At 59.1% G+C, this 15,501-nt stretch overlaps 2 protein-coding genes across 3 annotated transcripts in view; one reads left to right on the top strand and one right to left on the bottom strand.

The window, feature by feature from the left end:
- NUMA1 (nuclear mitotic apparatus protein 1) overlaps positions 1 to 1,548 on the bottom strand; it is a 67,903-nt gene extending 66,355 nt beyond the window's left edge. Inside the window, exon 1 of the mRNA XM_075919650.1 lies at positions 1,461 to 1,548. The gene's annotated coding sequence lies outside the window, so the exon portion shown is untranslated. The remainder of the gene's footprint in view (positions 1 to 1,460) is intronic.
- A 250-nt stretch (positions 1,549 to 1,798) lies between these two features.
- Positions 1,799 to 12,481, top strand: LRRC51 (leucine rich repeat containing 51). 2 transcript variants are annotated; one of them, XM_075919647.1, is made up of 5 exons: positions 1,799 to 1,848; positions 8,592 to 8,689; positions 9,320 to 9,525; positions 10,734 to 10,882; positions 12,222 to 12,481. In XM_075919647.1, exons 2-5 carry the CDS (start codon positions 8,605 to 8,607, stop codon positions 12,361 to 12,363), a joined length of 582 nt encoding a protein of 193 aa, XP_075775762.1. In that variant the 5' UTR covers positions 1,799 to 1,848; positions 8,592 to 8,604; the 3' UTR covers positions 12,364 to 12,481. The 2 variants fall into 2 exon arrangements, with proteins under 2 accessions (XP_075775762.1, XP_025042176.2); XM_025186391.2 differs by lacking the exon at positions 1,799 to 1,848 and adding an exon at positions 4,702 to 4,840.
- The last annotated feature ends 3,020 nt before the right edge of the window (positions 12,482 to 15,501 follow it).

Raw genomic sequence — 15,501 nt, 5'->3', positions numbered from 1 at the left:
CCACCTCCCAAATCACCGCCCCCCCAACTCCCCCATCCCGCAGTTCCCCCATCACCCTGCCCCCAACTCCCCATCCCGCAGTTCCCCCATCATCACCCTGCCCCCCAAATCACCACCCCCCCAACTCCTCCATCCCGCACTTCCCCCCCATCACCCCGCCCCCCAAATCACCCCCCCCCCAACTCCACCATTCCACACTTCCCCCCCATCACCCCACCTCCCAAATCACCGCCCCCCCAACTCCTCCATCCCGCACTTCCCCCCCATCACCCCGCCCCCCAAATCACCACCCCCCCAACTCCACCATTCCACACTTCCCCCCCATCACCCCACCTCCCAAATCACCGCCCCCCCAACTCCCCCATCCCGCAGTTCCCCCGTCATCACCCCGCCCCCCAAATCACCACCCCTCCAAGTCCCCCATCCCGCACTTCCCCCCCATCACCCCGCCCCCCAAATCACCGCCCCGCAACTCCCTCATCCCACAGTTCCCCCTCATCACCCCGCCCCCAAATCACCGCCCCCCAACTCCCCCATCCCACACTTCCCCCCATCACCCCGCCCCCCAAATCACCACCCCCCAACTCCCCCATCCCACACTTCCCCCCATCACTCCGCCCCCCAAATCACCGCCCCCCCAACTGCCCCATCCCGCAGTTCCCCCGTCATCACCCCGCCCCCCAAATCACCACCCCTCCAAGTCCCCCATTCCACACTTCCCCCCCATCACCCCACCTCCCAAATCACCGCCCCCCCAACTCCCCCATCCCGCAGTTCCCCCGTCATCACCCCGCCCCCCAAATCACCACCCCTCCAAGTCCCCCATCCCGCACTTCCCCCCATCACCCCGCCCCCCAAATCACCGCCCCCCAACTCCCCCATCCCACACTTCCCCCCATCACCCCGCCCCCCAAATCATCGCCCCCCCAACTCCCCCATCCCGCAGTTCCCCCGTCATCACCCCGCCCCCCAAATCACCGCCCCCCCAACTCCCCCATCCCGCAGTTCCCCCGTCATCACCCCGCCCCCCAAATCACCACCCCTCCAAGTCCCCCATCCCGCACTTCCCCCCCATCACCCCGCCCCCCAAATCACCACCCCCCCAACTCCCCCATCCCGCAGTTCCCCCATCATCACCCTGCCCCCCAAATCACCGCCCCCCCAACTCCCCCATCCCGCAGTTCCCCCATCATCACCCCGCCCCCCAAATCACCGCCCCCCCAACTCCCCCATCCCGCAGTTCCCCCGTCATCACCCCGCCCCCCAAATCACCACCCCTCCAAGTCCCCCATCCCGCACTTCCCCCCCATCACCCCGCCCCCCAAATCACTGCCCCCCAACTCCCCCATCCCGCAGTTCCCCCCCTCACCCCGCCCCCGCTCCCCCATCCCGAGCTCCTCCTCCCCCAGTGGGGCGAGCGCCCCCGCGGCGCGGCCCCGGCCCCCGTTACCGTATTTTACCGTATTGCCCGAAGCGGCGCGGCCCAGTCCCGCAGCTTCCCCCCGCGCGGCCCCGCGGCCCTCACCGATTCAAACAGCTGCGCCGCCCCCCATTCCCTCCTCCCTATTGGCTGCAGGCCGGGCGCGCGTCAGCCCGCGCCGATCACGTGAGGGGAGGAACTACAACTCCCAGGAGCCCATGGGCGGTGAGGCCCGAGTGGATCCCGCGAGAGGTGAGGGAACTCTCGCCACCAGGCCCCCTGGGAAATGTGGTTCCCAAAGACCTCCCGGCAACTACGTTTCCCAGCGCGCCTTGCGGAGTGTGGGCGGGGTGGAATTTTTGCTGTGATGCTGGTTACCATAGCGACCCCGCGAGTTCCAGATAGGGGGGCAGAGAGGAGCAGAGATGGTGAGTGTGAAAATGTTTGCACTGAGTGTGAAAAGAGGGGCCAGGGGCTGGTGGATGTGCAAATCTGTGCAGGGCTCTGGTGGGTGTGAAAGGAGAAGTCTGGAACCAGTGGGTGTGTAAATCTGTGCAGGGCTCTGGTGGGTGTGAAAGGAGAAGTCTGGAACCAGTGGGTGTGCAAATCTGTGCAGGGCTCTGGTGGGTGTGAAAGGAGAAGTCTGGAACCAGTGGGTGTGCAAATCTGTGCAGGGCTCTGGTGAGTGTGAAAGGAGAAGTCTGGAACCAGTGGGTGTGCAAATCTGTGCAGGGCTCTGGTGGGTGTGAAAGGAGAAGTCTGGAACCAGTGGGTGTGCAAATCTGTGCAGAGCTCTGGTGGGTGTGAAAGGAGAAGTCTGGAACCAGTGGGTGTGCAAATCTGTGCAGGGCTCTGGTGAGTGTGAAAGGAGAAGTCTGGAACCAGTGGGTGTGCAAATCTGTGCAGGGCTCTGGTGAGTGTGAAAGGAGAAGTCTGGAACCAGTGGGTGTGCAAATCTGTGCAGGGCTCTGGTGGGGGTGAAAGGAGAAGTCTGGAACCAGTGGGTGTGCAAATCTGTGCAGGGCTCTGGTGGGGGTGAAAGGAGAAGTCTGGAACCAGTGGGTGTGCAAATCTGTGCAGGGCTCTGGTGAGTGTGAAAGGAGAAGTCTGGAACCAGTGGGTGTGCAAATCTGTGCAGGGCTCTGGTGAGTGTGAAAGGAGAAGTCTGGAACCAGTAGGTGTGTAAATCTGTGCAGGGCTCTAGTGAGTGTGAAAAGAGAAGTCTGGAACCAGTGGGTGTGCAAATCTGTGCAGGGCTCTGGTGGGTGTGAAAGGAGAAGTCTGGAACCAGTGGGTGTGCAAATCTGTGCAGGGCTCTGGTGGGTGTGAAAGGAGAAGTCTGGAACCAGTGGGTGTGCAAATCTGTGCAGGGCTCTGGTGAGTGTGAAAGGAGATGCCTGGAACCAGTGGGTGTGCAAATCTGTGCAGGGCTCTGGTGGGTGTGAAAGGAGAAGTCTGGAACCAGTAGGTGTGTAAATCTGTACAGGGCTCTGGTGCGGGTGAAAGGAGATGCCTGGAACCAGTGGGTGTGCAAATCTGTGCAGGGCTCTAGTGGGTGTGAAAGGAGAAGTCTGGAACCAGTGGGTATGCAAATCTGTGCAGAGCTCTGGTGGGTGTGAAATGAGATGCCTGGAACCAGTGGGTGTGCAAATCTGTGCAGGGTTCTGGTGGGTGTGAAAAGAGAAGTCTGGAGACAGGGATGGATTAACTCTTTTGGGGCCCAGGGCTATTAGATTTTGTGGGTCTCCCTAGGTTCTAGGTGGGGCCAAAAATGAAGGGTTCATAGTGCAAGAGGGGGCTCCAAGTGGGGGCAGAGGGTTGGGGCACAGGAGGGGGTGAGGGCTCTGTGGTAGAGCTGGGGATAAGGGATTTGGGATGCAGAAGGAGGCTCCAGGCTGGGGCCAAGGGGTTTTGGAGTGCAGGAACAGACTCAGCTCAAGAGGTGGGGATGGGAATGCAGGGTCTGGGCGAGAGTTAGGTGTGGAAGGTGGAGGTGGGGGTGGACAGGAATTTGTGCCGGGGCAGGAGGTGAGGTTCAGGGTCTGGGTGGAGTTAGGGTGCAGGAGGGGGATTAAGATAGGAGGTGGGGTGTGGGGTCTGGGATGGGAATTAGGGTGCAGGAGGAGCTCAGAGCTGGGGTGGGAGTTGGGATGCAGGAGAGGGGCTCCGGGGATAGGGATGTGGGGTCTGGGTGGGAGTTAGGATGCAGTAGAGGGCTCAGGGCCAGGCCAGGTAGGGAGTTGGGATGCAAGGTACTTCCCTGCGGCAGCTCCCCTCTAGTGGAGCAGGCCCTGGGGAGGGGAGGGAGCAGGTGGCTCTATGCGCTGCCCTGTGCTTGCCAGCAACCCCCCCTCCTCCTCCCCGCAGCTCCCATTGGTTGTGGATTTCTGCTAATAGAAGCTATGGGGGCAGAGCCTTCAGGTGAGGCAAGCATACAGATGGCACTTCCTGGTGCTTGCTGCTTCTGCCTAGCGGGGGCAGCAGCACATAGGCTGTGTCCAGACTCCATGCCTCCGTCGACGGAGGCATGTAGATTAGCCAGCTCGGAAGAGGGAAATGAAGCCGCGATTAAAATAATCGCGGCTTCATTTAAATTTAAATGGCTGCCCCGATCTGCCGATCAGCTGTTTGTCGGCAGATCGGGAGAGTCTGGACGCGATGCCCCGACAAAGAAGCCTTTCTTCATCGACACAGGTAAGCCTCGTGAAACCAGGTTTACCTGTGTCGATGAAGAAAGGCTTCTTTGTCGGGGCATCGCGTCCAGACTCTCCCGATCTGCCGACAAACAGCTGATCGGCAGATCGGGGCAGCCATTTAAATTTAAATGAAGCCGCGATTATTTTAATCGCGGCTTCATTTCCCTCTTCCGAGCTGGCTAATCTACATGCCTCCGTCGACGGAGGCATGGAGTCGGGACACAGCCATAGAGCCACTGGGGGCCAGAACACTGCAGCCCCTACTGACTGTGAAAATCTTTGCAAGTGTGTGTGTGAGAGAAGGGGACCAGGACTAGTAGGCATGAAAATCTGTGCAAGGCTCTGGTGAATGTGAACAAAGATGTCTGGAGCTAGTGGGCGTCAAAATCTTCAGGACACTAGTGAGTTTGAAAAGTGGGCTCTGAGGCTAGTGGGTGTGAAAATCTGTGCAGGACACTGGAGTGTGTGTGTGAAAATCCAGGTAATTGCTTGATGAGTGTGAAAGGCGATGCCAGAACAAAGTGTGTGTGAAAAGCCAGGTTCTGAGCATACTAATTATTCAAGGGCATGCCATGTGAAATCACAGTGCTGTAAATATAAATCTATGATGTCACAGAGCGTGCAGCTCTGTGAACTGGGTGTGCAACTCTGTGCAGGCAGCAGCTTGGGTGTGCAGCTGCAGTCAACTTCCCGGTTCCCTGGGCCTCACTTCTGATGGAGAGAGGTAACTAGTGGTGCCCCCAAGGGTCCGTACAGGGACCAATCCTATTTAACCTATTTAAATGGTCTGGTGAAATGGGTAAACAGTGAGGTGGCAAAATTTGCAAAGGTTACTAAACTGCTCAAGATACTTAAGACCAAAGAAGACTGGCAAGAGCTTTAAAAGGATCTCTCAAAACTATGATTGGGCAATAAAATGGCAAATGAATTTTAATGTTGATCGATACCAATGCACATTGGAAAAATAATCCCAACTACACATATAAAGTGATGGGACTAATTTAGCTACAACTACTCAGGAGAGAGATCTTGGAGTCATTGTGGATAGTTCTCTGAAATCATCCACACAGTGTGCAGCAGCCATCAAAAAAGCAAACAGGAAATTGTGCAGACCAGGACTTTCACAGGGTCCAAAAAAGAACTAGATACATTCTGGAGGTTAGGTCCATCAATGGTTATTAGCCAGGACGGGCAGGGAGGGTGTCCCTGGCCTCTGTTTGTCAGAGTCTAGAAATGGGTGACAGGGGAGAGATCTCTTGGTGATTCCCTGTTCTGTTCCCTCCCTCTGGGACATCTGGCATTGGCCACTGTCAGCAGACAGGACACTGGGCTAGATGGACCCTTGGTCTGACCCAGTGTGGTCATTCTTATGTTCTTATGATGAAGCAGCATCCATTTCTGGCATGACTGAACGGAAAGCATGGCAGCTCTTCCCATAACTAGGCAAGACAGGTTCTTATATGGACCTCCTCAGTCCTCACCCTGGTATCAGAGTACCTTAAAGTGCTGGTAGCCTACAAATCTCCCAGGCAATGGACAGTATGGTGGAGCCCTGTGCAGATACAAAACTGGTATCTGGTCTGCAAAAATTGGTCCTGCCATGAGAGCAGGAGACTGGACTCGATGACCTCTCGTGGTCCCTTCCAGTCCTAGTGTGATTCTGTGATTCTATGAAAAATGATGCACGGATAGCTGCATTCACATCTGCGGATGTGGATACCCGTGGATAGAGAGCAGATATCCACGGATTTAGAAGGCTCTAGGAATTGGTGTCCATATCCCAATTGCCAGACCACACTCTGTCCTCACTCAGATCTGGTCAGCCCCACGCTCTGTGGTGATCCTTTGTGTGGTAATTGTTGTTTTCCCAGCCTTGAGAAGAGTGTGAGCACCCCTGAAACCGAGAGAGACCTGTATTAAAGGGCTCTGGCTCCAACATGGGAGACCAGCTCTCCATGTCTTTCAGAAGGATCCTCGCTGCACAAAGGACATCACCAGTCCTGTGGTGCTATTTGCAGAGTAGACATTTTCGAAAGTGTCCCCTGTAATGCCATCCACTCTTCTGCTGCATGCCAGGTGGCTGCTGTTCTGCTCCAGGCGTGGCTGATTTCAGTGGCACAGTGACTTATAGAATCATAAAATACTAGAACTGGAAGGGACCTCGCAAGGTCATTAAGTCTAGTCCCCTGCCCTCATGTGAGGACCAAGCACTGTCTAGATCATCCCTGACAGGAGGCTGTTGAACCTGCTCTTAAATGTCTCCAATGATGAAGATTCCACAACCTCCCTGGGCAATTCATTCCAGTGTTTAGCCACCCTGACAGGTAGGAAGTTTTTCCTAAGGTCCAACCTAAACGTCCCTGGCTGCAATTTAAGCCCATCGCTTCTTGTCCTATCCTCAGAGGCCAAGGAGAACATTTTTCTCCCTCCTCTTTGTAACAAATGTTTAGATACTTGAAAACCGCTGCCATGTCCCCTCTCAGTCTTTTCTTTTCCAAACTAAACAAGCCCAATTCTTTCAGTCTTCCCCCATAGCTCCTGTTTTCGAGACCTTTAATCATTTTGATCACAGTGATCTCTGGGGCATTGTTAGATGCTTTGCGCAGGGGAGCTGGAACCCTACAATCCCTACGTGGTGCTCCCCAGTGATACGCTTGGGAAGCTGAGTGAACGTTTTAAGCAGCTTTGAGCCCTTTGCACAGAAAATGCGTGAGACGTGCCCAGGGCTGGTGGTCCTCAAGCGCTTGTGAACTGAGAAGCACAGTTTGAAAACCAGCTCTCAGAAGAGTAAACAACCTGTGGGGAATCAGCACGCTGCGGCAAAGGCGTTTCCTCGGGCATGAAGAGGCTGAGGGCTGCAAGGGCAAAGCTGTGGAGAATAGCAATCCTCCGGGCTAGCCAGAACCTCACAACCATGCTGGGAAGCGAGCCACAACAGCATGGCTGCCCTTCCATGGATTCATTGGCCCTTCTGCATAGCACAGGCCAGAGGATTTCACCCTGCCTGTGCTGGGGGTGTTAATTTGGGTTTGGCAAACGCACTTTCCGGAAAGGCCTGGCTCGAAGAGACGGAGAATCCACCTTTTCCCTGGCGAGTTTGTTCCAATGCCTGGTTGCCCTCGCCAGTGAACCCTCGCGTTGGATGCCATTTTTCTCATTTCAGTGTGTCCGGCTTGAATGTCTCTCACACCCAGGCCTTTTTCCCAGCCCACGGATCATTCAAGTTTTAAACACGCTTTTACAAATGGGGCACCCGCACTGGAGGCAGTGTCGGCTGTTAGGGGATCAGTATCTAGTCTTGCCACTGGCAGAGGGGAATTCGCCTCCACCCCGACTCACCGCTCCTCTCTTTATGCAGCCACAGGCCACGTTAGCCCTGTCGGGGGGGAAAGTAACTTACATTTCTTACAGGTACTGTCAAATTGCAACGCCTTCCCCTTGGGGGTGGGTGGAGTGCAGGGCGCTCAGGGCAGGGGGGTTGGGATGTGGGGTAGGAATGTAAACGGGTTAACTGGTTACCTTAGTGGCTAATGCTTACCAGATAACGGTTAACCCCAGGAGCAGGCCCCGATCTGCGGTGCTGCTGGCAGAGCCCCCCACAAACACACCCTAACCTGGAGTGCTCCCCCTTTAATTGGTTAACTGGTTAAACTGGTTAACCAGTTAAATAGGATTTTACATCCCTAATGTGGGGGATGCAGGAGTCAGAGCCAGGAGTTGGGTTATAGAGGGTGCAGGAGTCAGAGCTGGGGGCTGGGTTATAGAGGGTGCAGGAGTCAGAGCCGGGGGCTGGGTTATGGAAGGTGCAGGAGTCAGAGCTGGGGGCTGGGTTATAGAGGGTGCAGGAGTCAGAGCAGAGGGTTGAGAGGAGTGGAGGGCTCAGGGTGGGGGTATAGGAATTAAGGCAGAGGTGGGAGGGCTCAGGGCAGGGGCAGGGCTCCCCTCTCCATCTGCTACGGCAGCTGGGAGCTGCAGGGTGACCATATTTCTCAAAGAGAAGACAGGACACCCCATCTACTCGCCCAAGCGCCCCTCCTCCCTGAGTCTGTTGCCTGCCTCTGGAACACTGAGGAGGGCGGCCTAAGGAGGCTGGCGGGGGGAAGGGGGGGTCACAGGAATGCCAGGGCCCTGCTGGTTGCCCTCGGCCCCAGGGCAAAAGCCAAAACCTTAGCCGTGCTTAAGGGGGGAGCGCCAGGCTGCGGGGGAGATTGAAGGTAAATTCCTTTGTCTCTACCTCAGCTGCACAGATACCATGCAGAGCCAGCCAGCGTGTTTCTGGGCACCGCTGCCCCCTCCTGGATGGCATTAGGCCGGCTCAGCTGTGTGTCATGAGCCCTGTTCTGAGGAAGAGGCTCTGCTAGCTCAAGTGGCCGGGCCCTGGGCATGGGTCCTCAAAAGAGCTGTGTTGTCATCCTGCTGCAGCCACGAGGCACAGGCCGGCTTTGTTGAAATCCCTCTCCTGTGGTTTTCCCTAGCGTGGCCTGAAAGATGACCTTGCGATGGGATTTCTGTAAGATCTCGCTGCAGGCACCTCCTCTGGACTATTCCTTCCGAGGCATCAACTTCATCCAAGGTGCGACTCTTACTCCGCAGAGCAGCCTAACGCAGACTTGCTGGGGGGGGGGGGAAGGGGAACCGAGCCCCGCCACGGCTGTTACTTCCTGGCTATCCCAGCAGAGAAGACTTTGCATGTCAGGACCTGTCTGCTGCTGGGGAAACTGAGGCCTGGAGCTCCACTCACCTGCTCAGGCTCCCAAGGGAGAGGAGAACCCAGGAGTCCTGCCTCCTCACCCGCCTCTCTGACCAGCAGAAATAGAACCTAGGAGTCCTGCCTCCCGTTTCCAGCCTCTGGGCTGCGTTTTAGTCAGCGGCACGGACAGTGTCAAGGGACGGTGTACCAGTGGGGTGCAATGGGGTGGGAGAGGCAGGGGGCCAGACTGGGGTGCTGTAATGATCCCATATGCCTGATTGCCACCCCACCCAATGGTGTCCCCCCTCTCTGATCCTGCAGGAACCCTGGCCCAGCGGTGGGGCGGGTCAACGCGAGGTCAGGGCGGTGCCCAGATACCCAGGTGACGGGACCCATCTCAGAACCAGGACAGACCGGGTCTGCGTCTGCCTTCCTCTGCCGCTGACTGAATCAGCAGCGGGTCGGACTCTCGCCACAGGCTGCTCTAACGCCCCGCTCTGCTCTCCCCACTAGACCTGCTTACAGAAGAGCCGCGGACTGGCCCCAAGGTGATCAAACGGTCGCCCAGGGGGAAGCTGCTGACCCAGGCGCTGCGCCTGAACAACAACACCATCAACGAGCTGACCGACTTCACCTCCACCATGGAGCAGCTGCTGGAGTACCCCGATGAGCTCTCCTGGATCGACCTCTCCTTCAACGACTTGGGCACCATCGACCTGGTACAGCTAGCGGGCACTGAGGGCTGGTGGCTTAGACAGGGGGCTAGCCCTCAGGAAAGCAGGCTCTTAGACTTGCTTCTGATGCTGAGTCCCCCCCCGCGGTCTCGGGCAAATCCCTGCCCTGCTCCGTGCCTCGGTTTCCCCACCGGTAAAATAGGGATCACCGCCCCTTTGAAGCTGCGTGAGCCCAGCTGGATTCATGCTCTGGCCACGCAGCGGTACACAGCGTGTGAGGACAAACAGTGCCCGGGGCGGAGGGCTTGGGAGGATCTATTTCCAAAGTGCTCCCAGCCAGTCTCAGTTGTGGTGCCAGGCACTTGGTCCATGCCGGGGTCACTTCTCTGCAGCCCAAGTGCGGCTCAGCCCAGGTCTGTTCTGCCCCCTGCTCCGCAGTGGTGCAGGCCAGTGGCAGAGGGGAATGGCTGGCTGCGGGGAGGGGCCGATGCCCTGGCCCTCGTTAGGGAAATCAGATGGTTCGGGGGCTCTCTGGCCGTCAGAGCTGCGGGGGGCTCAGCAGTGTTGCTTGTAAAAGCTGCTGGCACTCAGGAGCAGACCAGCCCCTGGCGAGCTCTTCTGGAAATCACAGCTCCGGGGTGTTCCTTAGGCCAGCGGTTCTCAAGCAGGGCTCCAGGGCCCCCTCGGGGGGCCGTGAGTGGCTTTCAGGGGGTCCGAAAAGCCTGCCTGGTGTGTGACTCATAGGGCTCAGGGCAGAAAGCTGAAGTCCTGCCTTGGGGCCCCAAGCCACCACCCAGGGCTGGAGCCAAAACCTGAGCAGCTTAGCTTCCCGGTGCCCCTTCTAGGCGGGGCCCTAGGCAGCTGCCTGGCTTGCTACCCCTAACACCAGCCCTGGTTTGTATACACAGTCAAACTGTTGTGGCCCAACTGGGCTGGGGAGTTTTATAGCCTGTTACCGGGGAGCCTGGGAAAGAAAAAGGGCAGGGTTCGCAACCTAAGGCCTGGGAAAATAAGGCTGCTTTTCCCAGCTGGGGCCTTATGGAGGATTGGGGGAATCCCATCACTTCCCTGTGCCTCAGTTTCCCACTCTGCAGAGCCAGGGGCGGGACCCTGCTCTGTGCTCAGGAAGCCCTGTGAAGCCCTGGAGTGAGAGGCCAGGGAAAGGCAAGGCCCGGGTGGGTCTCGTGGCCCTGGGAGAGGCGTGGGTCGCTTCCAGGCTCTCTGCTCCCTCCCTCACTGTGGCGTGGCTGCAGGAGCTGACGATGTTCCCCAACCTGCGGGCCCTCAACCTCCACGGGAACAGCATCCAGAGCCTGGGCGAGGTGGACAAGCTGGCTGCCCTGCCGCTCCTGCGCACGCTGACCCTGCACGGAAACCCCATCGAGGAGGAGAAAGGCTACAGGTAGAGCCCAGGGCCTCCGCCAGCTCATGCTTTGGGGAGAGGGTGGGCAAGTGCAGGGGAGCAGCTTTTCTCTCTGCTCACTGCCGCCAGGGCCCCCTGACAGACTCGCCTAGGCCCCGTCCTATTCCACTGGAGTCAGTAGCTTCCCAAAGCTTTTGATGGGAGCTGGGTATGAACCACCCTGGCTCCGTGCCTCAGTTTCCCCATGGGGCTAATGATCATGCTTTTCCCCCGGGGAGGATGGGAGGGTGAAGGGCTTCAAGATCCTCAGTGGGAAGGCCCCAGAGACAGGCAAGGTGACATCCACAGGGTGTCAAACACTAGGGCATGTGCAGGCTCAGGGAAATAAGGGAGAGGTCCTGGCTGCAGCCCTCTCCCATTGTTGGGCATAGACACCAGCCCACGTGGCTCATTCTGTACCGGCCCCTGTGCCGGGCCCTGCCCAAGACCCCACTGACTCCTGCTGCAGCGAGACCCCTGGGATGCAGCCAACAGGCAGTGCCAAGGAGGGACTTTTAAAGGGCTGGGGTGGCTCCCGCCAACCCCGCTCACAGGCCAGCCTGCCTCATCCACCTGCATCGACCACTCCCGGAGGACAGCCTGAGCCCAAGCCCCTCCTCAGGACCAGGGCCCCATCCTGGGGGGCGCTGCACATTCCCATAGCGAGACCAAGGCACCAAATCTCAGCCTGGCTCATCCTGCAGGGCAGGGGCAGAGAACCCAGCTCCCGAGTCCTAGCCCACTGCCCCATCCCCTCGCTCACACTGGAGTCATGCCGGCCCTGAGCCATGGCCCTGGCCAACGCTCCGAGACACGTGATGCAGGAGGCCGACCAGGCGGATTTTAAACTCAATGAAACCTCTATCCTCCTTTCGGGACCTGGGAGGCTCCAGCCAGGCAGCCGGGGCCCAGAGCGCGGAGCTGCGGCCGGTGGGAACAGAGGTGCTCCCGAGCGGCACATGTGCCTCAAGTCTAGGTCCTCACAGTGCCGGCCCCAAATGGCCCCCAGCAAGGGAGCGGCCCCTGGGCCACACACTGTCTACAGCCCAGGGCCAGAGCAGCAGGTTGCTCAGCTCCAGAGGCCCAGCCGGGGTGGGAGCCAGCATGATACCCCCCTCAGACACAGCCTGACAGGTCTGGCCCTGGCCTGGGGAGAGAGGCCGTGCAGAGGCTGTGGGGCTCCGGGTAGCGCTGACCGCAGCAGTGAGCTGTTCCCTCACCGGAGGGGGAAGCAGGGCTTCTCCAGGCCCACGCAGGGGAAGGGGGGGAGGAGGAGGAGGCGGGGTGCCTCTGGCTTTTCAGCGCGGGCTGTCCTGGGCCTGACCGGGTGCTCTCGCAGGAACTACGTGCTGTCCGTGCTGCCCCACCTCAAGGCCTTCGATTTCAGCGGCGTGACCAAGCAGGACCGCTCCACCGCCACCATCTGGAGGCGCATGAACGTCAGACCCAAGAAGACTAAGATAAAACGGGACGACTACTGAGGGGCCGGGGCGGCGGAGGCAGCTGCTGCGCTGCGTGAGGGCACCCGGCGCGCTGGCTGGGGGGCCCGGCCTGCCCGCGTGTTAGCTTAGAAATAAAGGCTTCGAGGTTGGTGGGGTAGGACGCTGAGTGGCTGCAGGGCTGGGGCTCCGAACGGACAGAGGGCTGCCATGGCGGCAGGCTGGGGACACACCCGCCCTTGTTGGCACAGAGGATCTGCACTCAGCTCGCAGCACCGGCTCTCCTGTGCTACCTAGAGCTGGGAAGCGCCCCGCCGGCTCCCCACTGATTGACTGGCAGCTGAGAGAGCCTCGGCCCCTGGGGGGAGAGAAATGGGGCCCAGGGAGGTGTCCTGTGTGGTGCCCACGGGCCTGGAAGACCTGCCCTTGCCACGTTGGGCGTCTTTAAGCAGTCCCACTGCCCCCTCCCCTTTTCCAGCCCCTGCTCGGCTGCCCATGAGAGTCCATCTGTGGTCCAGGAGGTGCCCGTGGCCACCACCCTGGCTGCTTCCCTCTGAGGAGGGGGCAGCATCACTCACCCAGGCTCACGGGCCCCTGGCTGGCTCAGGGGATTCTCCACAGATAGAATATAAAGTGCAACCCCCCATTGCCAGCTCCTTGGACAGGGTCACAGAATCGCCCCCAACTCGAGCCCGGGGCAGAGGGGGGCCCTGCCTGGAAGGCTACCCCCACAGGACTGTCCATCTTCCATGCAGCCCCTTGCCCGGCCAGCAGCGTGAGCCCAGCCGTTCCTGTGGGCGCTAACCTCCCCCTGCGCTGGGCCCCCTCCAAATGCCCCGCCCCCCATGAGTCAGCGGCAGTCGTCCCGCCAGGGGGGGACCGACCCCTTTGTGGAAAGAGCTGGGAAGTGACGGTTCCACACCAGCATGTGCTGGAACCCCGGGGCTCCTGTCAGCCATGGGCCCAGCAGCTGCCAGGGCTACTTTGCCCTGCCCCTCTGGCCGGGGAGCGTAACGCCCAGCACCGCATCAGCACTTCCCCTCAAGGCTGCTGCTCCACCCTCCCGAGTGCCCCCCCACAGGAAATCGTCACCTCTCGGGCTTCCCCAAGCCAAAGCATGTTTGACCATCCCCGGCTGCAGGGGCCGGGACCAGCCCTACACCCGTGACCCTAAGCCGGCACAGTAAGCCCAGAGGCCCAGGTGAGGGCCTGGGGACTAGCCGTGGTCACAGGCTATCAGACCAATTCCCCATCTCCAGCTCTTCTTCCCACACAGCTTCGGCTTAGGTGAGGTCACTACCGCAGAGTAGGCCTAGGGGCCCCCTTCGCTGGTAAGCGCAGCGGGGGTGTGGACCAGGGCTCCGCCTGCGGCAAGTCTACAGTGGGCCCGGCCCCGTTGAGAGCAACCTCAGGGCTGCTCTAAGCTGCACCAGTTGCTAACTGTGCCCAAGAAACAGTTTGTCAAGCAAGGGCGAGGTGCAGCACGGCACCTGCACAGCTTCCTGCAGCAAAACAGCACCTGACCTGCTCCTCCCCCCACGGCCCGTCCCACCCGCCCTGCCTTGCTGCAGTCTCCTCAGACAGGAAAATGGTGCTAAAGGGATGGGCCCAGTCCCATCCCAGCTCTCCTTGACAGGAGGCCCTGCCCCCACGGTCCTTGCGCTTGCCCCAGGCTGCAGCACCCTTAAGACCCAACCCGTAAGGCCTTTGCTGAAGCAGAAGTTGGAGAAATCCCTCAAGTGGCAGGTGGGGGCAGGGAGGGAGAGCCATGACCCTCTCCCCAGAGCGCCTGGGGCAGTAATGCTCCTGAGCCAGCCATGCAAAGCCACGGCCCCATGGGAGGCTCAGGCCAGCTCCCCCAGGCAGGGTGCCGGCTACTCACCCCACATCAGTCCTTCCCATTGTGCATGGAGAGGCCCTCCCCACCCCATCCATAGGGACAGGAATGAGCCCGGCGGTGCCAGTCACACTGGGAGCGGTGGTAGCGACATGTTCTGCCTGGGGCACTGTGGAAGACGCTCCTGTGTTCATGGACTGAGGGCTCCGTGCCTGGTTCGGCTGCTGCCCTATTAAACACAGCGACTCTGTCCCGTGTGCCGTTGCCAATTTGTCAAAGTCGTCCAATGTCTTGGTACCGCTCTAGGATTGCCATAGGCTACGGCCAGAAGGGAGCGCTGGTCATCTAGGCTGGTGTGCACAGAACTGCACCCAGGAGGGATGTGAACAGTTAAGCGGGTGATACTTACCAGTAACCGGTTAACCAGCACCCAGGAGCTTGACAAGCAGCTCCCCAAAGCAGAGCAGGTGGCAGTTCAGTGTCAGAGTGGGGAGGGGTCAGAAGAGGGGCTTTTGCAATCCTTCAAGACTAAAGCTGTGCAGGAAACTAACACTGCACCTGCTTTGTGAACGGAGCAGGCCCGCATTAGACTAAAACTCTCAGGAGCCAAGTTTAAAAGGCAGCAAGGCAGCCCACTCACCAGACACACAGTGGGTGGCTCTGCAATTCCCCGGGCCAGCAGATTGGCACCAAGAATCAGCTCGCAGATCTTCCCACCAGTCAACTGGCACCAACTCGCTGTACTTTGACCAGTCCCTTCAGCCCCGTGACTCAGTTTCCCCTCTGCAAGGTGTTTAATACTGACCTACTGCAGGTGGGGAGTTGAAGGCTGTGTGGGTAGCCTGTGTTATGCCAGGCCATGGCAGGGCACCGTACATCACTGATCAGTACTAGATGCCTGTCACGTATCCGCCTCAGCACTAGGCTAGGCCAGGGCAGCCACACTAGACTGAACACTCAATTTAGGCAAAGTGAGGACACCTTATGGCAGAGCAACTTAGAAGGCCAGCGGAACTAACTCCCCCTCTCTTGTGAAAACTCAGTGGTCTCGTCAGTGACAAGGGGCCATCTTCCCTCTCATTTGGAGAGGGCCCCTTCTGCCACCCAGCCTGCCTGCCTGGCCCCAGCAGGCCTTAGGTCAGCACCTGCGAGGGAGTCGCATCCCTATGGACTAGCAGAGACAGGTACATCTTGAACAAGTCCCACTGGTCAGCGGGTGGGAACGCAAGATCAGGAGCCCACCACTCTACAGAGTAGATCGAGCCTTCCACCTTGATCCACACAGGTGAGACCACATCTTTGCCAGGCAAGTCCCCAGCTGAGCCAATTAGCACTAACGAAGA

Source organism: Pelodiscus sinensis, chromosome 1, assembly GCF_049634645.1.
Source record: "Pelodiscus sinensis isolate JC-2024 chromosome 1, ASM4963464v1, whole genome shotgun sequence".
Taxonomy (NCBI): Eukaryota; Metazoa; Chordata; order Testudines; family Trionychidae; genus Pelodiscus; species Pelodiscus sinensis.
The sequence above is the reverse complement of the archived record's forward strand: the minus strand, read 5'-3'. Positions and strand labels throughout refer to the sequence as shown.